We start from the raw sequence: 22,729 nt of genomic DNA, 5'->3' as shown, positions 1-22,729 counted from the left end.
GACAGAACAGAGCAGGGATAGAGACAGAGGCACCAGAAGACACATGGGGAAATCACTACATGCCAGCCTGCAGACAGCAGAGAGGGGCTTGTGTATATATGGTGCTGGGGTGAGCATGGGGAGACATCTGAGCTTGGGGGGTTTTTGTTCAGATTTATGAAGGTGGCTTTGAATTGTGGTTCTGTCGTCGACACCCCAACCCTCCTGTTTTCTCCAGATCTATCCAGAACCTCACTTTCTGGGCAGTAAAGTTTGGGGCCTGACTTGGGGTCCCAAGTCTGGGTAGATGCACTACACTCCTTTTCCTGGACCCAAGAATGGAAGGGCACAGAGCCCGAGGAACCTCTATAGCAAGGATGCAAGGGTTGGTGTCACCAAATCCTCCAGAGGCTCCAGGCCTGCTCTGGTTCCTTCACCTTTGACCCTCCTCTAATCCACGCGGGCCCCATTCGTTCATGATCCGTGCACCGGCTCCCCCACTTCTCACCATCTCTCATCTGGCTGCCCCACGGATCCGCCCGGCCCAGTAGGTCTTCTCTCCCTCCTCCTCTCCTTCGCTCCCTCCGTCCCTCCCCCTTCTCCCTTTCCTCTCCCGCCCTCCGGTCCCGCAGTTCCCTCCCGCCGGTGACTCGGGCACCATGCTCCGGCTCCTCCGGCCTCTCTTGCTGCTGCTCCTGCTGCCGCCGCCGGGATCCTCCGACCCCCCGGGGTTGACCCCGTTGTCCCCCGGGGCGCCGCCCCAGGCTCCAGACTTGCTTTACGCCGATGGGCTGCGCGCCTACGCGGCTGGAGCTTGGGCGCCCGCCGTGGCGTTGCTCCGGGAGGCGTTGCGAAGCCGGGCGGCGCTGGGCCGCGCGCGGCAGGATTGCGGGGCGAGTTGCGCGGCCGAGCCCGGAGCCCCAGAGCCCGACTCAGCTCCCGGACCCTGGCCGCGGGCCAGGGAGCCGCTGCTGCTCCGCGCCGTGTTCCGTCGCGCCGAGTGCCTGGAGCAGTGCGCGACGCGGACCTTGGGCCCCGGGGGCGCAGCGCGGCTCCGCGTGGGGCGAGCGGTGCGGGATGCCTTCCGCCGGCGGGAGCCCTACAACTACCTGCAGAGGGCCTACTACCAGGTGCGGGGCCCGCGAGGACCCAGCCCTGCCCGCCGCGTCGCTGTCCTACTTCGAGCCGACCGGGAGGGGGCGAGCTGGGGCCAGAGCGAAGATGGAGGGAGCCCTGGGCTTTGGTTTAGTGGTTTTGTTTTTTTTGGTTTTGACAGGGTCTCGCTCTGTAATTCAGGCTGCCCTGAGCTCATCAGGTAGCCCAGGCTGGCTGCTGAACTCGCAGCGATCCTCCCGCCTCACCCTCCGAGGTGCTGGGATTATAGCCGTGCGCTGCTCGCCGGGCGGTTTAGTGGGCTTTACTGAGACCTGGGCGGGGTGAGTGAAGCAGAGGGCGGTGGCCGCGCAGGATGGAGAAGGCGTGTTTGTGTGCGTTTCACGGGAGACTTCGGGAAGGTTAGAGCAGCGCGGGTGAGGCTGAGGGTCCGAAGCTGGCAGGACGCCGCGCAGCCACCGGACGGTCGCTGGTGTCTGACGCCCGATGCCTACGTGGCCGGGAAGCAGGCGCTGGGTACACACACCTCAGCGCAGGGTCCTAGAGACCTGCGACTTTTGCTGTCCCCCGGGGCCCCCCTTCCCACTTCAGTTAGCCATTGATTTCACGCTGTCACCCTGAGAGCTCCTCTCACCACGTCCCATCCACTCCAAAGTTTTCAGAACTCCTGTCCTTAGTCACCGAGCTCCTGCAAGGCTCACAGTTTGGTTTCTAGAGGGGTCTACAATAGTGAGCTGGAGATTGGGCTCTGACGTCCCATCCTCGGTCCTTCAGTTGAAGAAGAGGGAACTGGCGGCGGCAGCAGCGCACACCTTCTTTGTGGCGAACCCTATGCACCTGCAGATGCGGGAGGACATTGCCAAGTACAGACGAATGCCTGGGCTTCGGCCACAGAGCTTCCGTGACCTGGAAACACCCCCATACTGGGTAAGACTTCCGTGCCACCTATGCCTAGCCACCACCTCTCTAGTTGGATACACCAGTCTCTGTAGGCCCAGGTGCTGTGTAGCTTGGACAGCGGGAGTTCTGGGACCCTCAGTGGCCCTGGACGTCACTAAAGTTGTCACTAAAGTTGAATGCTCTCATCTTCTGATTCCAAGGCCTGCTGTGTTCTTCCCCAAGATGCCTCAGAACATGGAGCCCATGCCCCAAGTGAGGCCAGCACTACTCTGTTCTGTTTACCACCTAATTTTGCCCTCTTATCAGATGGCTGAGTACTCCCCCTCCCAACAGGCAGACTATGACACTGGCTTGGAGCTCTTGGGACGCCAGGAAGTGACACTGGCACTGCCCAGGCTGGAGGAGGCCCTGCAGGGGTGCCTGGCCCAGTTGGAGAGCTGCCGGGCTGCCTGCGAGGGGCCAGAGGAGCAGGAGACAGAAGAGGAGGAGGAGAAGGAGGAAGAAGGCACTGAGAGCCAGGCTGGCCTCTACCTTGCCATTGCAGGTGAGAGATGAGGCACATGATAGGGGTGTGAGACAGGTTCAGGTCACGCACAGCCTCGTGGCTGGCTCTGTTCTCTGCAGGACAATGGATTCGGGTCCTGCAGTGCCGGCAGCGCTGTGTGATGGACATAGCCACCCGTCCAGGTCGCAGCTTCCCTGTGCCTGACTTCTTCCCTGGCCAACTGAGGCGTCTGCATGAGGCCTATGCTCAAGGTGAGTTGGGGAAGGGTGGGCCCGGTGCCTGGGATCGGTCTCTGAGCGTCCCCTGAGCCCCACCTCTCTGTCTCTGGATCTGTAGTTTCCCTGTCAAGGTGCATGAGGAGCGTCACTTCTGGAGGAGGACCCTTAGTTTGCTCTCCTTCTTTGGCACCATTGTGAAAAGCTCTGGAGATGGGTCTATCATGGGCTCCTTCTGCCTTTGCTGTCACTTCCTTTTATTTCCTCTCTTCCACTTTGGCCGCTGCCAGTGAAGGTATGTTTGAGTTAGCTTGGCAAAGAAGCAAGGGGATGGGCATCTCTGCCAGGCTGGCCAGGGGCTCTCGGAGTCTGTTGGTTGGCGTAGATGATGGCATTTGCCAGTTCTGCCCAGGGTCATTGCTCTTCTCTGCCTCTGTGTTCCCTCCCTGTCCCTCTGTCTCCAGTGGGAAATCTGTCTCAAGCCGTGGAAAATGTTCTGAGTATTCTGCTCTTCTACCCGGAGGATGATGCTGCCAAGCAGGCACTGACCCAGTACCAGGCCCAGCTGGGAGAGCAGGGACTTGGGCTTGGGGCAAGAGAGGTATGGGCTTTTGTGCTGACCGCTGGGGGGAGCCCTGGGTCAAGCAGATGTAACTGAGAAATAACCTCTCACCCAAGTGTCCAGCCAGCACAGGGAACCCAAGTCCAACATCTAACGTCTGCCATCTCCCTGCTCCTCATGGAGTCCATTTCTAGCTCCACTCTTTTCCCTCAGTCTTGCCTGTCCTTACCTTGTACGTATGTATACATGTATATACACACACACACACACACACACACACACACACACACACACACACACATTCCTACTTCTTCCCAGTTAAGCCCAGAGCCAAGGGGTGCAGTAAACGGTTCAGCATGCATGCAGGCCTGTCCTAGATCCGGGTTGCTCTGACCTCCCCCACTCTTTCCTTCTTCTTGTACTCATTCTGCTCCCATCTGCCCCTCAGGACATCCAGAGCTTTATCCTTCGGTCCCTGGGGGAGAAGAGGCAGCTCTACTATGCCATGGAGCACCTGGGCACCAGCTTCAAGGACCCTGTGAGTGACTTCTCTGCTATCGTAGCCTGCTATTCTTGTTGCCTGGGAGCACAGTACTCTCCACGCCACTTTTATTTACCAGGCCTCCTATTCTCTGGCTCAGGGGTCTTGGAAAAACCTGTCCCAGGAGCAGGCAGTGTGCCTGTACTTCAAGTGGCTTTGGGATCCTTCAGGCCAAAGAGTCAGCCATCTGCCATAAACATGCTCCAAACCTTGTCTTGCCTCCACCTTAATGTCCTTATTTATTTATTTATTTTTTCTTTTTGAGACAAGGTCTCACTGTGCAGTTCAGGCTGGCCTTGAGCTCAGTCACTTTGTAGCCCAGGCTGGTCTTGAACTTGCAGAGATCATCTTGCCTCAGCCTCCTGAGTGCTGGGATTACAGGTGTGTGGCTACCTTACTTGTTAATCACAGCAATCAGCAATTACACCAATCCCATGGTACTGAGAAAGAATATATATATATAATTTTTTTTTGTGGTACTGGGGATTCAACCCAAAGCCCTTAAACTGAGATGTGCTCCCAGCTCCTTTTTTATTTTTTATTTTGAGTCAGTGTCTTGGCAAGTTACTCAGTTGCCAAGGCTGGGCTGGAACTTGCAATCCTCCAGCTGCAGCGTCCCAGAGTGCTGGAGTTGCCAGCATGTGTCACACACTTGCCTGAAGCTACATCATCCTGTGTAGAGTGGAAAGCACTGTTGCTGCTGCTTTCCTTACCCTCCTGTGGTCACAAAGGTGGAGGCTTTCCCTAGCTAGGGCGATAGCACAGAACAGCGATTCTCTACTGACATCCTCAGGGAAGAGGATGCAGCTCAGTGGTGCTGAGCATGTGCAAGGCCTTGGGTTTGATCCCCAGCACTGTGTGCGCGCGCGTGCGCGCGCGCGCGCGCGCGCGCACACACACACACACACTCGAGGCAAATATTTTGAACCCAGTAATGCTTTGTTGATGGAAGAAAAGGGGTTTGTTACAGAATGTTCAGCAGCTTCCCTGGTCTCCATTCAGTAGGTATCAACACCACGTTGATGGACTGAGCCATGATAGTCAGTAATGTTTCTAGACATTGCCTGATGTCTCCTGGGAGCAAGATCGTCCTGCTTGAGAGCCACTGGACAAAACCAAGGGCAGGGAAGCTAGTTTATGTCACTCTGTCCCTTACTAGCTGTGTGACCTTGAGAATGTTACTTGACCTCTGTCTCAGGACTCTCGATTGCACAAAGAGCCATTAGCTCTATGTTTCATAAGACCATTATGAACTTAAAATGGTAAATCCCACTTCCGTGTATAAAGCTCTTAGACTAGCACCTGACAAACGGTGAGTGCTATGCAAGTCACCTTTGCTGTTGGTATTTGTTACTGCAGAGTTTGTCCAGTACCCAGGGTACTACATTGAGTCACCCTGATTTTGGGCCCAGGGCTTTCCCGTCTCTGCTTCCCCTCTCTGGAAGCAGGAAGACCTTCTGTGATGATTCAGAATCTAATGTTGGGGGTTCCAGAGGCTGGACTTGTGGATGACAGACTTTTCTTGATGGTCACAGGATCCTTGGACACCAACAGGTCTCATCCCTGAGGCACTGAGAGCAAAGCTCAGGTAGGGGGTGCCCTGGGGCAGGAGGAAGGGGAAGGAGTGCTGGGAGGCCGGGTCTGGGCTGTCCTGTGCACCCACTGAGCATGTCTGCACCTCCGAGAGAGGATCAAGAGAAGAGACCTTGGGACCAGGAGCCTCCACAGCAGAAGCCCCTGACCTATTGGAAAGGTGAGCTTCTAGGGGCAGGAGCCTGGAGGGTCTGGAGCTGTTAACTCTGAGGATCCCCAGTGACTCTGTCCTGTCCCTTTCCCTGCAGATGTCCTCCTCCTGGAGGGGGTGACCCTGGGCTGTTAACTCTGAGGATCCCCAGTGACTCTGTCCTGTCCCTTTCCCTGCAGATGTCCTCCTCCTGGAGGGGGTGACCCTGACCCAGGATGCCAGGCAACTGAATGGATCAGAAAGAGCAGTGCTGGACGGGCTGCTCACACCGGCCGAGTGTGGGGTGCTGCTGCAGCTGGCCAAGGTTCGAAGGCCAAGAGGATGGTAGTGCCCAGTGCTATGGTTGCTCCTGTGGGTGTGAGCTGGCCATGCCCTGCTTGACCTGTCCCCATTTTACACTGGGAGGCATAGGAAACCACGCCTGATTTGAGGCTCCTCCGTTGTTTATCACCACCTCTTTTTTTTTTTCAATTTTTTTTTTTTTTTTTTGTCTTTTTCGGTTTTTATCGGTACTAGGGATCGAACTCATGACCACCTGCTCGCAAGGCAGGCGCTTATGCCGCTGAGCTAAATCCTCAGCCCCTTATCACCACCTCTTAACTGGCATGGGATGGATGTTTTTTACAAAGAAATGTTGCTAGAAGTTCATGGGAAGAGCAAAAGAAAGCCACAGAGGCATAGAAATGGCTGAGTGTGCAGGTTTCGGGTTAGTGGAATTGAGTCATGGGCATGGTGACACGTAGGCTTCTTTCCTCATCTTTGTGTCCCCTCCTACTTTGGATCAAATGACCCACACCCGATGATTGAGTCCAAGTCTACATAAAGCTTTGGTCCTTGTTCTGGGCTACTGCTTATTCAGCAGCACTCACAGAGCCTGTGCTGTGTAGAGAAACTGCAGATTTCCAGGGCGTGAGGAGTGCACAGACTCTGCACTCTGGGAGCACATGTGTACATAGGCTGTGCACAGAGTTTTGTAATTATAGCATGGCGTGAGTTTGATAAAGGAGCCTGTATTCACAGGCACGGATGCAAAGTCATAGGGGGCTTAGCAAAGGGGGTGGCCCTTGAGCCTAGTCTAAGCAGTCTTAACCAGGCAAAGGGGTACAGTGGTATGTGCCTGCAGTCCTACTAACCAGGAGGATTACTTGAGCCCAGGAGCTTGAGAGCAGCCTGGGCAACATGGTGAGACCTCATTTCAAAACAAGTGTTGGGGAGCAAGCAAGAGGTGAACCTCAGTAGCAGAGTGCTTGGCTGTCATGTGCAAGGCCCTGATTTGATTGCTGTAGTACAAAGAAAAAACAGCAAGAAGGGGAGGAAAGTCAGGAAGAAGGCAGAGCAGGCACATTCTGGGAACTGTAAAGCACGGGGAAGTTTACTGAGGCATCTTAAGCCTGGTTTCCTATCTGTGAAGTGGTGTGGTGAGGATAACGTGAATCAGAATGTGGTAAAGAGCTCACAAAACATACAGCAGTATTGGCTGTCGCTGTTTGCATCAGGCTGTGTATTATCAAGAGGCAATGCAAGAGAAAAGGCAAAGAGCCCAGGCTGGCTGCTGGAGAGCCCCCTCTGTCTCTTGCCAAGGAGTGTAGAATTTGTTGGCAGATGGTGGACAGCTGCTGCAAGTTTAAAGGGTGACTTGCGAGTTCCTCTGTAAAACCTCCAAGTGTAAGTCTGGAGTCAGTTTTGTGTAGGAGCAGTAGCTCCTTCTAGTGGTGGTGTGCAAAAGGGAGTGATTCCGCTTTGTGATTCTGTTAGGTGCTCATCTCACTGGAAGGAAGACTGAACAGATGAGAAATATACTTAGAAAATAAAAAAAGAGCAGATGTGGGAGTACAAGCCTGTAATCCCTGTGCTTGGAAGGCAGAGGCAGGAAGATCACAAGTTTCAGGCTAGCCTGGGCAACATAACAACTAGGCTAGCCTAGATTGCTAGGGAGACCATGTCTATAAAAAAGAAAAGAGAACCGGGCATGGTGGCTCATGCCCGTAATCCCAGCACTCGGGAGGCTGAGGCAGGAGGACCGTGGTGAGTGTGAGACTAGGCTAGGCTACAAAGTGAGCTCAAGGCCAGCCTGAACTGCACAGTGAGACTCTGTCTCAAAAAGACAAGACAAAAAAAAGGAGGGGGGACAAGCTGGGGTGGAAGATGATGAGTAGAGAAAGTAAGGGTAACTCCCAAACATCACGCCTTCTTCCTGTTCTGTGCTCATACTGAACTCGCTCTAACTTCCACACTCTTGCCCTGCTGTTTCCTCTGACTTAACTGCGGTCACCTCCAGCCTCTGGCTGGGACTCTCAAGGTTGTAGCACTGTTTTAATTATCTTTGTGGCACTTTATCGCCCTCTGAATTGGTCTGATGCGTTTATTTATTTTTATCAACTTAAAATATAAATCCTAGGTATGTTCTGTGATACAGGCCTATAAACCCAGATATTCAGGAAGCTGAGGCAGGAAGATCACAAGTTCTGGGCCAAGCTGGTAATTTAACAAAATGCTGTCGCAAAATCAAAAAATGAAAAGGGTGGAGATATAGCTCAGTGGTAAAGCCACCCGTGGGTTTTATCCCTAATGCCACTAAATAAATAAATCAAAATGTCATAGTGCAGGGACCTTTCCTTCACATTTATTGATTCCTGATTCTTGATTCCTGAAACAGTGCCTGGTACATAGTAGATTATCAGCACAGATGTGTTAGATGAATTGAATCTATTGAATAGAAGGTATGGACAGGGAATGTGACTCAGTGGTACATCACTTACCTGGTGTGCTTGAGGTCCTGGCTTCATCCTTAGCAACACAAAGATAAATAAATGAAGATTAGATGGCTTGGGTGAGATGGTAGGGTCCTTGGAGATGAGGTCTGTAAGGGGTAGCAAGGTATTTAAACTTGAGATTTGAAAAATGGACAGAAAAATGGATGTCAGAAAAGGGAAGGGCCCCAGTTATATACACTCCAAGTTGTGGGAGACCCCTAGATGATAAGCATTGTTGTGTAGGTACTTGGTGATTAGGACTCAGCATTAAGAGGCTGTGGACCAGGAGGTCCCCAGAACATGTAGAGTCAGTTTTTTGCCTGGACTGGGCCTGCCTGTTTGGTTTCCTTCTGGGGTCCTGTTTCCATAAAGATGCCTCTATTTCTGAGTCCATGGAGACGAGTGACAAGCCCTTCTGGTTCCCAGCTCTGTCTCTCTCTCCCCTGCTCTCTTAGTGTTCCCTTTCCTGAGTTCCACGCACATGCAGTGTCCTTGGTGAGTGGGATTCCAGGCCTTTCCTGAGAATGACAGTGCAGGCAGCCGGGACTCTAGTTGCTCTCTCAGGAGGGCCTACGGCTCAGGAATAGGAACCTCAAGAGAACTCTGGGAATTTCAGCCTCTTCTAGGGAGTGGAAAGGCTAGAGGAAGGGTTCTGTAGGCCTGTGGCTGTGATGAAGGCCAGGAAGAGAAACTCCATGTGAATTCCCTTTCTACCCAGGATGCAGCTGGGGCTGGAGCCAGGTCCGGCTACCGTGGTCGCCGTTCCCCTCACACCCCCCATGAACACTTTGAGGGGCTCACAGTGCTCAAGGCTGCACAGGTGAGAGGAGGTATTGCGCCTGGGCTGGAGAAGAGGGTATGCAGGAGACTTGCACCAGGGCCTCGGCCTCTGAGGAAGGACTTTCCCACGCCCAGGACTACCTGAGAGCTAGGCCAGGGTTGAGAAAGTGGGTGTTCAAGGACCTGGGGACCTGCGGTGTTGGCTCAGTGAGGATGGGCGTGGGTAGAGAGCAGAGGAGGTAGGGCAGGGGAGAAGCTGGGACATTTGCCATTGCTCCCTCCTTCCCTGCTCTGCCTTCTGCTCTGTAGCTGGCCCGGGCTGGCACTGTGGGGAGTCAGGGTGCTAAGCTGCTTCTGGAGGTGAGTGAGCGGGTGCGGACCCTCACCCAGGCCTACTTTTCCCCGGAACGGCCTCTGCATCTTTCCTTCACCCACCTGGTGTGCCGCAGTGCCATCGAAGGTAACTACTTAGGGTCCCCGCATGCCTCCCCATACTGCTAGGCACTGCACTGGCCAGCAACCCAACCTTTCAGTCCAGTAAGACTCAATTCCCTTGACCAGTAGGGACTGGCTGCTCTGTGACTCCAGGAGCCACAGGGGGCTTGTGGATGGTGTGGGTGGTGTGAGTTGTGGGGTGGCAGGTGGGCAGGGATGCAGAGGTCTCACCAGACCCCTTGGCATGTGCTCAGGAGAGCAGGAGCAGCGCATGGACCTGAGCCACCCCGTGCATGCGGACAACTGCATCCTGGATCCAGACTCCGGAGAGTGCTGGCGGGAGCCTCCCGCCTACACCTACCGAGACTACAGGTGGGTGCAGGTAGAGGGACATGCAAAGGTCACCACCCCACAGCTGCCCAGCCCTGGGTGGGCTCCACTGCCTCCTGTGCTCTTCCCTCCCCAGTGGACTCCTCTACCTCAATGATGATTTCCAAGGCGGGGACCTGTTCTTCACCCAGCCGAATGCCCTCACTGTCACGGTAGGCAATGGAAGGGATTGGGATGATACCAGACCCAGCTGTGGGGTCAGAATTCAAAACAGAAGGTTCTCGGAGGCAAATCCAGGGAAATTACTGGGTCGCCATAACCCTTCCCCGCCTGCTTCTCCAGGGCTTCCTGCCACCTTGATAGGTTCAGGGCTTTTTTGGCAGAACTTAATTGTGTCCCCGTAGTAGCTCGCTAAGTGGCCTGAAGACTCTGCCTTCCAGGTTCACCTCTTCTCCCAAAGGGGAATGTATATGTGGCACTTGCCTGTAATCCCAGTGGCTCAGGAGGGTGAGGCAGGAGGATCTCTTGAGCCCAGGAGTTAGAGGCCAACCTGGGCACCATAGCAAGACTGTCAAAAATTAAAAAAAAAAAAACAAAAAACAAAAAAACAGAAATGGAAGGTGAGTGAAGCATAGCCTGGATCCCTCTGAAATCATGTCCTTATTTTAAGGATTTGACGAAATTAAAACAAAACAAACAGTCCTTGGAGCCAGGGATATAACTCAGCAGTACAGAACCTGCCTGGCAAACATGAAGTGGTGAGATTGATTCCCAGTATTAAAAAACAAAAAATTGGGACTGGAGGTTTAGCTCAGCGGCATAAACGCCTGCCTTGTAAGCAGGCAGTCGTGAGTTCGATCCCCGGTACCAATAAAAAGGAAAAAGACAAATAAATAAATAAATAAAAAATAAAAACCAAAAAAACAGTCCGTTCTTCTCCCAGTATGGTGGCTAGTGTGCAGATGCTAGCATGGAGGCCAGGTTTTTGGCTTGTAACCTTCCTGTGGTTCAGTTTCCTAAACGGGGTGATGATAATAGTACTTATTTATTTTAATGCTGGGGATTGATCCCAAAGTCTTGTGTATCTAGGAAAGTGTTCCACCAGTCCTCGAGTAAGTAGTTTAAGGGTTTTGTTTGGATTTGGGTGTTTTGTTTTGTTTGTTTGTTTGCTTTGAGACAGGGTCTCACTAGTTTAGGCTCAGGGTCTCACTTGTGATCTTCCAGCCACTGATGGCTCCTAGTTCCCAGCTTGGACTCCAGCTCCTCTCATCTCAGGGAACCATTTGTGCTCCCCAAGTCGAGGTTGATTTCCCGGGAAATCAGAATAATAGTAGAATTAAGACAGAAGTGAAAAAAAAGAGCTGCCTGGAAGGGGTGGCCATTCTTTGTCGCTGGAACTAAGCCTGCTGGCCCCCCAGGCCCAGGTTCGTCCTCGCTGTGGGCGCCTAGTAGCCTTCAGCTCTGGTGTGGAGAACCCTCATGGCGTATGGGCTGTGACACGTGGGCGGCGCTGTGCCCTGGCACTGTGGCATACGTGGGCACCAGAGCACCGGGAGCAGGTAAGGAAGAGTGGAATGTGGGGGGGGGGTGTGGTTCTCCTGAGGACTGAGAGGGCCCAGGGACTGGGACACACTCCTCCTCCCTCCTCCCCAGGAATGGGCAGAAGCCAAAGAGCTGCTTCGGGAGCCTGAGCAGGAGGAAGAGGAGGAGGAGGAAGAGGAAGAGGAAACCCCCAGCAAGGACCCTGCCCCAGAGCCCCCCAGCCGCAAGCCCCAGCGGTCCCACGATAAAGCTGGGAAAGCACTTCGGGTTCGAGAAGAGCTGTGAGTGTGCCTTGGGAGTGTGGCCACCTGGCTCAGGAAAGGACCCCGAGAAGTTCCTGTGTGATGTCAGGAGCTGAACATGAGCTCACTGTCCCTGTGTTCTCCCACTTGGGATCCACCGGGCACCAGCCTGGACTTAGGGCACTCACCAAACCTGGGAGTGGGGCCTGGCCCCAGCCGATGGACCTGCAGCTCTGGGACACACAAAGGACACTATGCCTCTTTGAAAAGCAGTGGCCAGGGCTGGAGGCTGACTGCTTTCCACAGGATAAGGGTGCTGTGTCTTCCCTCCCCACCTGTGCAATAAAGGATGTGAAGACCCCTGGATCCCTGGCCAGAGGCCCTGTCTGATGTGTCACAGTATCTGTGGGGCTGAAGGTGGAGTTGGCTGAGGCTGGCCAGGGAGGAGACAGGTGTCTGTGGGCCTCCCAGAGGCAGGGCAGTGAGAGCCTGTGATTTGTCAGGGAAATCTCTGCCACCTGCTCCCTCATGCAAATGGGCCTGAGCCCCCACCAGCTGCTCCTTGGGCCTCCATTCTGAGCTCTGCCTTCCCCCACTGTACAAGGCTGAGTTGGGGCAGCCTATCCTCTGTCTCCTGCTTTCACAGGCTGTGAGGCCCCAGGAGTCACTGGGCCAAGGAGTAGGCCAGACCCCTGTGTCTGATTCCCCCACCCAGGATCAGGCCAGGGGCAGCTGGTTGGGGTTTGTCAACAAGGATTATCCAGATCAGTCCCTTCTAATCTCAGCTCCTGCCTGCACCCTCCCAGATTCACAGAGCTCTTCCCTCACTACTCAGTTAGGGAATACAGTTTGGGGTTTTGAGAGAAGGGCCATTGATTGCCCTTATACCCTGGCTCCTGGCCTGGTTGCTGAGCAGGCCCTGATCACCAAGATCATGCCCACAGGTGGGGGCCAGGGGCTGGGGCCATCCCAGGGGACTGCTCCTCTGTTCCCTCCCCAACCCCAAGCCTTAATCCTCACAGCTTTGCTCTGATCCATGGTCTGATGCTCTTATCTCTGCCTGCAGACTGACCAGGGAGGGACCCTATATCCCCCTCCACCCCCCTGGCCCTGTGTGGGGCCCGCTCCTGTCTCTAGTGCACTCTCCTGCCCCCACCCCTCCTCTAAGCTGGCCCAAGTTTCTAGAACCACATACCTCCTCCCTCCCTGGCCTCACCCCCACCCCTGCCAGCCGATTTCATTTGCCTGACGTCGTCGTCCTCCCTGGCCCTACCCTTGCCTGTCAGTGCCCCCCCCCCAACCAGGGCCAGGCCAGGCCAGCTCCTCTGGCGGCAGAGCTGGGGCAGGTGACAGGCAGGCATCACTGCTGAGGGAGCGAGGAGGCGCCTGGGATCCAAAGCTGGAAACCTGGGAGAGATCCAGTCAGCGCCCAAGTAAGAGGGAGCTGCCCAGGCTCTGCCCTCTGAGCTTGGGAGCCACAGGGTGGGCACAGGCAGGGCTGGGGCTGGGTGCACCAGACACCAATTTGAAGGGTCTGATCTGGGTGGGAGTTCAGGCAGGCACCCCCCCCCATCACTTCTGTGTCTCTGGTGGGCTCCAGCCCTCAGGAGTTGGGTGTGGGTGGTAGAGGACAAAAACTTGGCTTGGTGGAGGCTCCCCAAAATTTACCTTGTGTTCCTGGCAGGAGCCGGAGCTACCTCTCAACCTATCAGCCATGGGGGAGATGGAGCAGCTGAGGCAGGAGGCGGAGCAGCTCAAGAAGCAGATTGCAGTAACCCCAGAACCCTCCCGTTGGGGACCCCAGAACAGAACTGAGGACAAGAGGGCGTGTGGCCTAGAGGGAAGGGCTGGGTTTGCTGAGACACTTTAGAGACCTCTGATGTAGCAGTGACTAGACCTCTCTGACCTGGATCACATATTTGAGGCCCCCAAGCCCCAGAGTCCCATCCTGCCACCCTCGGGCCCACACACCACATCCCCTACCCTGCCCCCCCATAGCCACCCCTGATGTCTGCTTTCTCCACAGGATGCCAGGAAAGCCTGTGCTGACACCACCCTGGCAGAGGTGAGACCTACTGTCCCCACCCGAGGCCGGGCATGAAGGGAGGGGACAGGAGTTCCCTAACCAGGGATGAACTGCTATCACCTTATTCCAAGGTGTGTCCTTGGAATAAGGAAAAGCTTTAATGAAGTCATTCAACAAATGTTAGCCACATCTGCTTTGCCCAGGCACTGTATTGGATGCTGAAGATTCAGACATGAATCAGTCCTAGTCCATTCAGTCCTGGTCCATAAAACAAGAGCAATGCTGCCCCTTCCCAGAGCAGTGACGATGGAGGGAATGAATCTATGTTGTAAATCATGAAGCCTTTATGGATTCTGATTAGTAGTCATAGTTGTCTAAGGCTGTATTTTATAGATTCTGGCATGCATACTTCTTTACATTCAGACACCTCTAAAATCAGGACGCGCCCAACAGTGAATGGCACCTTACAATTATAATAGTAGCATTTTTCTCTTAGCGGTACGTAAAATAATGGAGCTGAAGCCATCTCAAACTGGATTAAACATGCTAATAACAAGCGTAAAGATCAGATTACATATGCAAATAACAGGAGCAACTAGCAGGAGCTAGACTCTGAGCTAAATTGCTGAGGTACATAATTTCATATATTGGATAATCCACATAATATATTTTATGTCACTGCTGTAAGGAAGGTGCTGTAGTAAGCCTCACTGTGCACCTTTAGGCTCAGAGATGTTAAGTAACTTGCGCAAGATAACAAAGCAAATATAGTCATGGCAATCACCAGGGTTGACTTTGGAGCTCCGTCTAAATCTCTGCTTGTTGGCATCAAAGGGCATGGGACCATACATTCCAGGAGGTGCAGTCTAGGGTTGTAGCACCTGGAGACCCAGTTAGAACTGGCCATGCTATGATCTCATGCATCAGCGAGCAAGTTCCTACCACTTTGGGAAAGTCAACTGTGTCATCTTCCGAAGTGGGTATTCAGTGACGCAACTGGGGCAGCCTGACATTGACCAAGGCAGGAATATTTATGTAGTGGAGCCCCAATCTCAAGGAACACTGCTGAACACCCCCAACAAGCCACTGGCTACACAGGCATCCATGTCCCATAGAATTTTAAGTCATATCAGTGCAGAGGGGAGTTACTCCTCTAAGGCTAGGGGGCCTGCTGCTAATCAGGAACTTGTACAGATCAGCAGCCATAGAGGACTCTTGACATCTAATCCCCCTTTCTTGGCAGCTGGTGTCTGGCTTAGAAGTGGTGGGACGAGTTCAGATGCGGACACGGCGGACGCTAAGAGGGCACCTAGCCAAGATCTATGCCATGCACTGGGCCACTGACTCTAAGTGAGGCTTGATAGGAGCTGGGGGTGGGGGGGAGGCAAGGAGATATGGGTGACATGGGCACACTCTCCACAGGCTGCTGGTAAGTGCCTCACAAGATGGCAAACTGATCGTGTGGGACACCTACACCACCAACAAGGTACCAGCCCTATCCCTAACAACCTTCCCTGGCCGCATCCTCTGGGATGGCACTCTGTTGGCTGCTCTGCCTGCCTGCCTGGGAGCTCAGCCAAGGTCCTGCCTCCATGGCAGGTGCATGCTATCCCGCTGCGCTCCTCCTGGGTCATGACCTGTGCCTATGCCCCATCCGGGAACTTCGTGGCATGTGGGGGGCTGGACAACATGTGTTCCATCTACAGCCTCAAATCCCGCGAGGGCAATGTCAAAGTCAGCCGAGAGCTTTCTGCTCACACAGGTGAGTGAGACCCTCTCTGCTGCCGGAGGGGTCCAGTGGGATGTGGCCCTGCAACCAGGGCATTGGCCTTGTGACCACCACCAGGTTATCTCTCCTGCTGCCGCTTCCTGGATGACAACAACATTGTGACCAGCTCTGGGGACACCACATGGTAAGGGCTGAGGCTGTGAGTGCTGAGGTTGGAGAAGTGGTCCTGTCCTGCCTGGGTACTTGGGACTACCTTGTTCCCTCCTGGCAGTGCCTTGTGGGACATCGAGACAGGACAGCAGAAGACTGTGTTTGTGGGACACACTGGTGACTGCATGAGCTTGGCTGTGTCTCCTGACTACAAACTCTTCATTTCGGGAGCCTGTGATGCCAGCGCCAAGCTCTGGGATGTGCGGGAGGGGACGTGCCGTCAGACCTTCACTGGCCACGAGTCAGACATCAACGCCATCTGTGTGAGCTGCCCCTCACCCCCAGGACTGTGTCCCTGGCCCCTCCCACGGCTCCTGTAGCCTTTACTTTTCAAGTGTTCACCTAAAATTGTTTCATCTTAGACGAGTTTCAAAACTAACCAAAAAAACCTCCCAGGAACCCTTCACCCAGATTCAGTGTTAATACTTTGTTGTTTCCTTTATTATCCTGTCTTTGAAACTCAGCCTGAGTAGCTAGGATGACAGGTGTGCACCACCAAGCTTGATTTTTTTTGGCCCAGGACCCAATTCATTGCATTTCTTTGCTAGTTTTTTTTGTTTTGTTTTTTGGGTCTTCTTGACAAGGTCTCCCTATGCAGTTTGGGCTGGCCTTTGTAGCCCAGACAGGCCCGGAACTCACATGATCTTTCTGCTTCAGCCTCCTGTTAGGATTATAGGCATGCTTCGCCATGCCCTGCTTTGCTAGTTTTTATTTTCTTTACTGGGGATTGAATCCAGAGCCTTTACACTAAACTATATCACCAGCCCTTTTTCTTTATTTCTGTGTTTGAGGCAGGATCTAAGTCACCAACTTGCTTAGGTTGAGCTTGAACTTATGAACCTTCTGCCTTAGCTTCCCAAGTGCTGGCATCATAGGAATGTGCCTCCATGCCTGGCTCCTTGACTCATTCTTTTAGTCTCTAAATGGAATCATTCTCAGGCAGGGTGGCACAAGCCTGTAATGCCAGTACTTGAGAGGCTAGGAGGATTCCTGTGGGTTTGAGGCCAGTCTGGGTTACATAGTGAGATTCTGCTTCAACAAACAAAACAAACCCAAACAACTAGAACAATTTTCCTGCCATGATATTGGTATTTTTGAAGAGTATTAACTGTCTATACTTTCCCCTAATTGAGTTGATCGGACGTTGTTCATGATGAGATTGTGCAGATGGAACCTGCCTACCAGCCCACAGTCCTCAACATAAGACACCTCTGCTTGCAGCATTATATTAGGGAGCACTTGGGGGAGGGGGGAGCCAACAGCATACCACAGGAGTCCTCTGTGAAGAGCCAGGCTATGGCTGCTTCTCACCCCAGGCTGGGAGGGACAGGTAGGCAGCTGAGAGAAGCAGCTTCTCCTGAGCCATCAGAGAGCTAGGGGGCAGGTAGAGGCTGAGATGCCCCAGGTCTGAGCCAACACCTTTCCCTGCTACACTGCAGTTCTTTCCTAACGGAGAGGCCATCTGTACTGGCTCAGACGATGCCTCCTGCCGCCTGTTTGACCTTCGGGCAGACCAGGAGCTGACTGCCTATGCCCACGAGAGCATCATCTGCGGGATCACATCTGTGGCTTTCTCGCTCAGTGGCCGCCTGCTCTTCGCAGGGTACGATGACTTCAACTGTAACATCTGGGACTCCATGAAGTGTGAGCGTGTAGGTAAGGACCTGCCCTGCCTGCCCTTCCAGTTCCATCTCCTCCTGCCAGCTCTTCCTAACACAGACCTCAGTGACTGGACAGTTCTACCTCTGAAAACTCACAGCCCTTGCTTTCCAACCTAGTGCCATGCACCCTCAAATGGAAGAGCTCTAAGAAGCCCTCCCCATGTCCTGCTGGTCTCCCCAGAACTCTGGACCTTGGTATTCTGTCTGCCCTGGTGTCTGAAGTTTCAGGGGCATGAACTTTAGGAAAAGGCAGCCTGCGGAAGCTGTGGGTGGGAACAGAATCCAGGAGATCTGGAGTACCCCAGGGCCTGGGCCCAGCCTAGTCTGACCGAGCAGATAGCCTGGCATCGTCTTGAGAGAAGCCAGGTGCTACAGGGCCCAAAGTCAGGATCCAAATCCTAATTTAGTTCCTTTGCACAAATCTCTACTCTGTGCTTCCCTTTCTTCATCTGGAAACAAAATCCCTGTACAAAAGGATTGCCCTTCCATTTGCCTGTACCCATCAAGATGACCCTGGCTTCTCTCACAGCACACTGACATTTCCAACAATTTTGTCTGTCCCATCTTATCCCCAGCCAAGTTAGGATGGAGGAACCCTCCCTTGAGATCTCAGCCTCCTCCCAGGCCCTCTTCTCCTCTAGCAGCTGAAAGCCCACCAGCCTAGAGCTCCTCCTGCCCACACACATTTCTGAATCGGCACACAGAGATGGGGTGATTTCTTTCTCTCTTCCTCAGGGATCCTTTCTGGTCATGATAACAGGGTCAGCTGCCTGGGGGTCACGGCTGATGGGATGGCCGTGGCCACTGGTTCCTGGGATAGCTTCCTCAAAATCTGGAACTGAAGAGGCAGCAACAGGAGGCGGAAGGTGGCAGAAGGCATGAAAACATTCAGCTGCCCCTCCATATCCAATCCTTTCAAGTTCTCTTCTGTCCCAGAGACCTTCCCAATAAGCTTTCTCCTTGCAGGGAAAAGGGGAGTACAGAAGTCTGCCTTGGGAGGCAGCAGCAGGGACACAGGGGCAAAGAGCTGCCCCATCTCCTCCCATGGCTTCCTTACTGTCTCTCCTGCATGAGCGAGGACAGCCCATCCCTTAGCTGCCCTTTGCAGGCCCACCCGCCTTGCAGGCCCAGGCCCCAGTCCCTGGAAAGTACAAGCCACTCAGCCCTGTGATCACAGCTCTGGCACCTCAGGCTCCTGCCTCCTTTCCCTTCATGCTTTCTCCTTTTCAACCTTTTGTTTCTTTCTTGAAGCACCTGAAATAAAGTATAACACCTTGGTACCCCTGTGCTGATTGGCTTCCATGCCCTTCTTTTCCAAAGATCTGAGTCCCATTTAAGGGCAAGAAAGTGTTCAGGTGCTATGATTAAGCATCCAGAAGAGTGAAGACAGAAGGGTCAGGAGGAAGCCAGAGCTGGGTCAGGAAACTCGAAGTTAGCCAGCAACTGGGGTATGTATGTGCAGTTCACTACAGCCTGCCTATGGGGCGTGGGTATGTGCGTGTGCAGGATTCAGGTTGTACAAGGCCTTGAATGCCAGGCTACCAGTCCAGACTATTTTAAGGGCAATGGGAGGCTCCTGAAGAGTTCTGAGCAGTATGTGATCAATGAAGCTTCTCAGGAAGATTGCCCTGACAGCAACCGTAGGTTGGTGAAACAGAAGACAAGACTGACAACCTGGAGATGAGGTAGGAAGCAACTGTCAAAAAATACAAGAGTGACAGCTAGGTGATGGTACAAGCCAGTAATCCCAGAACCTGGAAGGCTGAGGCAGGAGAATCACTGTGAGTTTGAGACCAGCCTGGGCTACAAGATGAGTTCAAGACCAACCTGAATTACAGAGTGAGATCTTGCCTCAAAAACAAAACCACAAGAACAATGAACAAAGATATAGGAAAAATATAGAATCATAGCAATTTAATGACCAACTGTTAAGATGTGAGACAGCGAGAAGGAAGAATTTGGTTTTATTTTTGGTACTGGGGATCAAACTCACAACCTTAAGCGTACCAGGTAGGCACTTGTGCCAGTGAGCTACACCTCTGGCCTGAGAGAAGGATTTGACACAATGGTTATGGTTTGGATCTGAGCAGCTGGGTAGATGATATTCACAAGGGTAGTAGCTAGGAGATGGGTAATGTCTTTTTAGGGAAAGATCATACATTCAATTTTAGACAAACTGACTTTGAAGTAATTCTGGGGTAGCTGGATAGGGATCAGGATCGGAGAGAGACCTGGAAATTACCAGAATATTAGGAAAATGACATTTAAAGCCCTAAATTACATGTAGGCAGAACAAGAGAAAACAGTCAAGGACAGAGCCCCAGGGAACAGCACAGTTTAAGAGGTGTAAGCAAAAGAGGCTCAGAGGTAGGAGACCTTTAGGGAATATAGCCCTCTAGGCTGCCATTCTAGACACAGAGGACCCATGCAAACCTCAGGTCTAACTTTTTAAAGCAGTGTTTAAAATGACTTCCTGCAGGCACGGTGGTACACACCTGTAATCCCAACACTTGGGAGGCTGAGGCAGGAAAATCACTGACAGTTCAAGGCAAGCCTGGACTTAAAAGTGAGCTCAAGCCCACCCTGAACTACAGAGACCCTAACTCAAAGAGACAAAAAAAAAAAAAAAAAAAAAAAAAAAATCAAACCACTTCCTTTAATATATAAGAAATACATATGACACACAACGAAAGCCCAATAAAGCTCTAAGTCCCAGAGTTAGTAACTTAAGAGAAGTCAAAGAAATTAAGCCTTTTTCCAGTCTCACTGGCAAGAAGATCCCATAGGATACACAATCACCAGACCCTGCATGAGTCCAGGTTGGCCCCCACTTGGCTTAGCTCTCTACCAAAGGAAAGTGTTGATTTTCTTTGTCATGGTCCTGGACTGGCTCCCGTGCTCGCCCTCCAGTTTTCAGAAGTTGTCCAGTTCCAAGAGTGGCTCCTTCCTTTAGTTCCCTAACATTGTCACTCAGCGGAGAAGGCCGCTTACCCTGCAAAAGGAGGCGGTATATGCATTGGGGGGCTGAAAGGGTGCTGTTCAGGCATGGGAAGATCTGGGTCAAAGGGCCTCCCACCCTCTGTTGGATATGCTACTGATGACTTTCCCCCTCCCTCCCTTTACCTGTCGTGGTGTCAGGGTCCCAGGGGAGTTGTCATCCTGCAGGATGGTGAGGGGAGATCTGCCTAGTACCTTGCTGTTTTGTTTCCGTCTATTATGCTTAGAACCTAGGGTGGTTAAAGCAAAGATTCAACACTGGCGGCTTACAGTTTATTCTCCCCACACTCTTCCATGGATATTATTGCCTCTCTTCTCTGCGCCTTGCTCTTGGATTTTTGTACCTGAAGATTTGGGAGTCTCAAGGTCTCTTGAAGACTTGTCTGAGCTCTGGATGGCCATGAGGGTTTCAGTGGGCTGTCTAGCTTCCTCCTTGGACAACATCTGTTTAGAGGGGAACTTGGTCTGGTTCCAAGGTTTTGTCTGGTCCTGCAGGATTAACTCAGTATCCACAGACAAGTCCAGTTTAGAAGACAAAATTGCTCCCAGGGCCAGAATGGACTCTGAGGAAAGATCTGATTTTGAGGCTTCAGTCTCAAATACTTCACTCAGTTGTTTCACCAGTGGATTCTCAGAATCTAGAGGAAAGAAATTGAAGTGAGCAGTGACCTTCTATACAAATCATTCATCAAGGAGGATCCAGGAGCTTAGGATTTGCGCCCAGGTGGGTGAGGAGATGGGGAACCTGAGTGAATTCAAGGTGAGTGGAGTGAGAAGAGTAGAATGAGAGCTGGGGTGTAGTTTAGAGCATGATAGTTGCCTAGCATTCAGAAAGCCCTGGGTTCTGTCCCCAGCACCACAAAAAATAAAAGGAGAGTTGTGAGAGGATGGCTTCACTGACTCCACCCAAGAACAGCCTCCTTGGCATTTCCCAGGCTGACACTCACCTACACTGCAGGTCTTCATAGGTGTCCGTGCAATGCCAAGGGTAGGAGAGCGAGGATCTTCTGAGTCCTGGGCCTGCTTAGGATCCTCTAGCTCTTCTCTGGCTGGCAGGCTTGTTTGTGGAGAGCTCTCTACCTGTCAGGACCATAGGTTAGAACAAGTCTGGGTCCTGCCTTCTCTTTCCATACTTCTGGTGGAAGTTACTAAGACCCTCAGGTGTTCAGCCCACCGCAGATCAAGAATGCAGAAAATAGGACTCCAGTGGGGCTGGGGATGTGGTGGCGCCCTCACTATCAGGTTAGGCAGAAGCCCAAGAATCGAGGTTTTCTGTTTTCCCCATCCCGGCCTTAGTACCTGGATAGGAGTGCGCTGGATGCCAGCACTAGGCGAGCGAGGGTCCGCTACTCGAGCCAGAAGCTTGTTATGTGGTGGAGGCCGCGATGGAGTGGCTGGCACGCTCTTGGCTGAGCCCATCTCTACTAGGGGTCGGGGCAGGGCCTGCAGGGCAGGGAAGAGGATGCCTATAAGAACTGACTCGGGTCTTAGCTATTACCGCGATCATGTACGACCTGTGACCCCAGACCACCTGACTTTCTCAGTTTCCAGCTGAGGAACCTTCCTGGTCGCTGACCCAGAGGCCTCTGCGGGAATAACGACTGATGGTTTCCAAAATGTTCATTCTGGGTCTGCTGAGCTCTCTAATTTATTCCTTAGCGTATTCAAATTACCTACCGGGCCCCAACTCCACCTGTGAGTGCAAACCAGCTTGAGGATCAACTCCCGAAATTACGAGTTTCAAACTTCCCGCCACGCCCCCTGCCCCGACTCTATTGGCTAAGCCAAAGTAGGTTCCCATAGGTCCACTGCGTAAGACCCGCCTCAAGAGAGGAAAGTCATTGGTTTTAGAGGCTGTCTATCATGAGGATTGCGGGGCCAATGGATTTGAGGATTCCTTGACTGGGAATAACGCCTACGTGGTAAGACTTGTTCAGTATCTGTGAGTTGTTTGCCGCGAGATTTTGAGGAGTACTAATCTTCACTTTTGAGACCTCCAATGTTAAATACAAACTATTTTATTAAACAAAATACAATCATGAATTATTACGCTGGTATGTACAATTCAATTGGGAGTTGTGATGGATTTCCTGAGGCGAGAGAAATACTAATTCTTACTGGTTGGCGTGGGTGTCAGTCACAAAACCTTAAATTCCGTTTCATTGGACGGCCTTTTTTCAAATACCAAGAAAATAACTGCCCTTCTATTTTCCGACCGATGACACCCCAGGAAAGTTTCGGGAATCGAGAGGTTTAAACCATTGTTAGTTTCTTCCCTTCACGTGAAGGGACTGTAGGAGTCCGCAAGTCTGAGCAGCCGCTGCCACGAAGTCCACCTGGCTGATCTATATGCGCTCCGCCCCTAGAAGAGTGGGATTGGTCCTTTTGGCCATCAATTGAATGAAGAATGCTTCTTATTGGTGTTGGGCGAGAGTGGGGCAGGGGGCGGAGCACTATTCGGCAGG

At 52.6% G+C, this 22,729-nt stretch overlaps 3 protein-coding genes across 5 annotated transcripts; 2 read left to right on the top strand and 1 right to left on the bottom strand.

Moving 5' to 3' along the window:
- The first annotated feature begins 598 nt into the window (after positions 1-598).
- On the top strand, positions 599-12,007 carry P3h3 (prolyl 3-hydroxylase 3). Its single transcript, XM_003463276.5, has 15 exons — positions 599-1,109; positions 1,867-2,019; positions 2,326-2,536; positions 2,617-2,748; positions 3,177-3,313; positions 3,723-3,812; positions 5,351-5,403; positions 5,501-5,568; positions 5,739-5,863; positions 9,031-9,132; positions 9,402-9,552; positions 9,782-9,899; positions 9,994-10,069; positions 11,276-11,416; positions 11,511-12,007. The coding sequence occupies exons 1-15, from the start codon at positions 639-641 to the stop codon at positions 11,682-11,684; spliced, it is 2,202 nt and encodes a 733-aa protein (XP_003463324.2). The 5' UTR covers positions 599-638; the 3' UTR covers positions 11,685-12,007.
- Positions 12,008-12,188: 181 nt separating this feature from the next.
- On the top strand, positions 12,189-18,547 carry Gnb3 (G protein subunit beta 3). Its single transcript, XM_003463247.5, has 10 exons — positions 12,189-13,074; positions 13,326-13,412; positions 13,668-13,706; positions 14,911-15,017; positions 15,090-15,153; positions 15,267-15,429; positions 15,514-15,580; positions 15,668-15,869; positions 17,046-17,262; positions 18,003-18,547. Exons 2-10 carry the CDS (start codon positions 13,356-13,358, stop codon positions 18,107-18,109), a joined length of 1,023 nt encoding a protein of 340 aa, XP_003463295.1. The 5' UTR covers positions 12,189-13,074; positions 13,326-13,355; the 3' UTR covers positions 18,110-18,547.
- Positions 18,548-19,900: 1,353 nt separating this feature from the next.
- Positions 19,901-22,641, bottom strand: Cdca3 (cell division cycle associated 3). 3 transcript variants are annotated; one of them, XM_063237619.1, is made up of 6 exons: positions 22,383-22,641; positions 21,564-21,707; positions 21,212-21,344; positions 20,609-20,902; positions 20,391-20,494; positions 19,901-20,259 (listed from the first exon to the last, which is right to left on the bottom strand). In XM_063237619.1, the coding sequence occupies exons 2-6, from the start codon at positions 21,681-21,683 to the stop codon at positions 20,104-20,106; spliced, it is 807 nt and encodes a 268-aa protein (XP_063093689.1). In that variant the 5' UTR covers positions 21,684-21,707; positions 22,383-22,641; the 3' UTR covers positions 19,901-20,103. The 3 variants fall into 3 exon arrangements, with proteins under 3 accessions (XP_063093689.1, XP_023417919.1, XP_063093688.1); XM_023562151.2 differs by lacking the exon at positions 22,383-22,641 and adding an exon at positions 21,942-22,048; XM_063237618.1 differs by lacking the exon at positions 22,383-22,641 and adding an exon at positions 21,796-21,917.
- Positions 22,642-22,729: the final 88 nt, after the last annotated feature.

The sequence above is a fragment of the Cavia porcellus genome, unplaced genomic scaffold (assembly GCF_034190915.1).
Source record: "Cavia porcellus strain 051 isolate PalLab524CR breed Dunkin Hartley unplaced genomic scaffold, mCavPor4.1 scaffold_27, whole genome shotgun sequence".
NCBI classification, from domain to species: domain Eukaryota; kingdom Metazoa; phylum Chordata; class Mammalia; order Rodentia; family Caviidae; genus Cavia; species Cavia porcellus.
Note: the sequence above shows the minus strand (reverse complement) of the source record. Positions and strands in the feature narration are given on the sequence as shown.

Excerpts from the sequence above, each read along its gene's own strand:
- Gnb3 (XM_003463247.5), top strand. The coding sequence starts at position 13,356 with ATGGGGGAGATGGAGCAGCTGAGGCAGGAGGCGGAGCAGCTCAAGAAG. Across the intron at positions 13,413-13,667 it reads AGCTCAAGAAGCAGATTGCA|GATGCCAGGAAAGCCTGTGC; the intron begins GTAACCCCAGAA and ends CTTTCTCCACAG. Across the intron at positions 15,870-17,045 it reads CAGACATCAACGCCATCTGT|TTCTTTCCTAACGGAGAGGC; the intron begins GTGAGCTGCCCC and ends GCTACACTGCAG.
- Cdca3 (XM_063237619.1), bottom strand. The coding sequence starts at position 21,683 with ATGGGCTCAGCCAAGAGCGTGCCAGCCACTCCATCGCGGCCTCCACCA. Across the intron at positions 20,903-21,211 it reads TATGAAGACCTGCAGTGTAG|ATTCTGAGAATCCACTGGTG; the intron begins GTGAGTGTCAGC and ends TCTTTCCTCTAG. Across the intron at positions 20,260-20,390 it reads GGACCCTGACACCACGACAG|GGTAAGCGGCCTTCTCCGCT; the intron begins GTAAAGGGAGGG and ends CTCCTTTTGCAG.
- P3h3 (XM_003463276.5), top strand. The coding sequence starts at position 639 with ATGCTCCGGCTCCTCCGGCCTCTCTTGCTGCTGCTCCTGCTGCCGCCG. Across the intron at positions 10,070-11,275 it reads CGAATGCCCTCACTGTCACG|GCCCAGGTTCGTCCTCGCTG; the intron begins GTAGGCAATGGA and ends CTGGCCCCCCAG. Across the intron at positions 11,417-11,510 it reads CACCAGAGCACCGGGAGCAG|GAATGGGCAGAAGCCAAAGA; the intron begins GTAAGGAAGAGT and ends CCTCCTCCCCAG.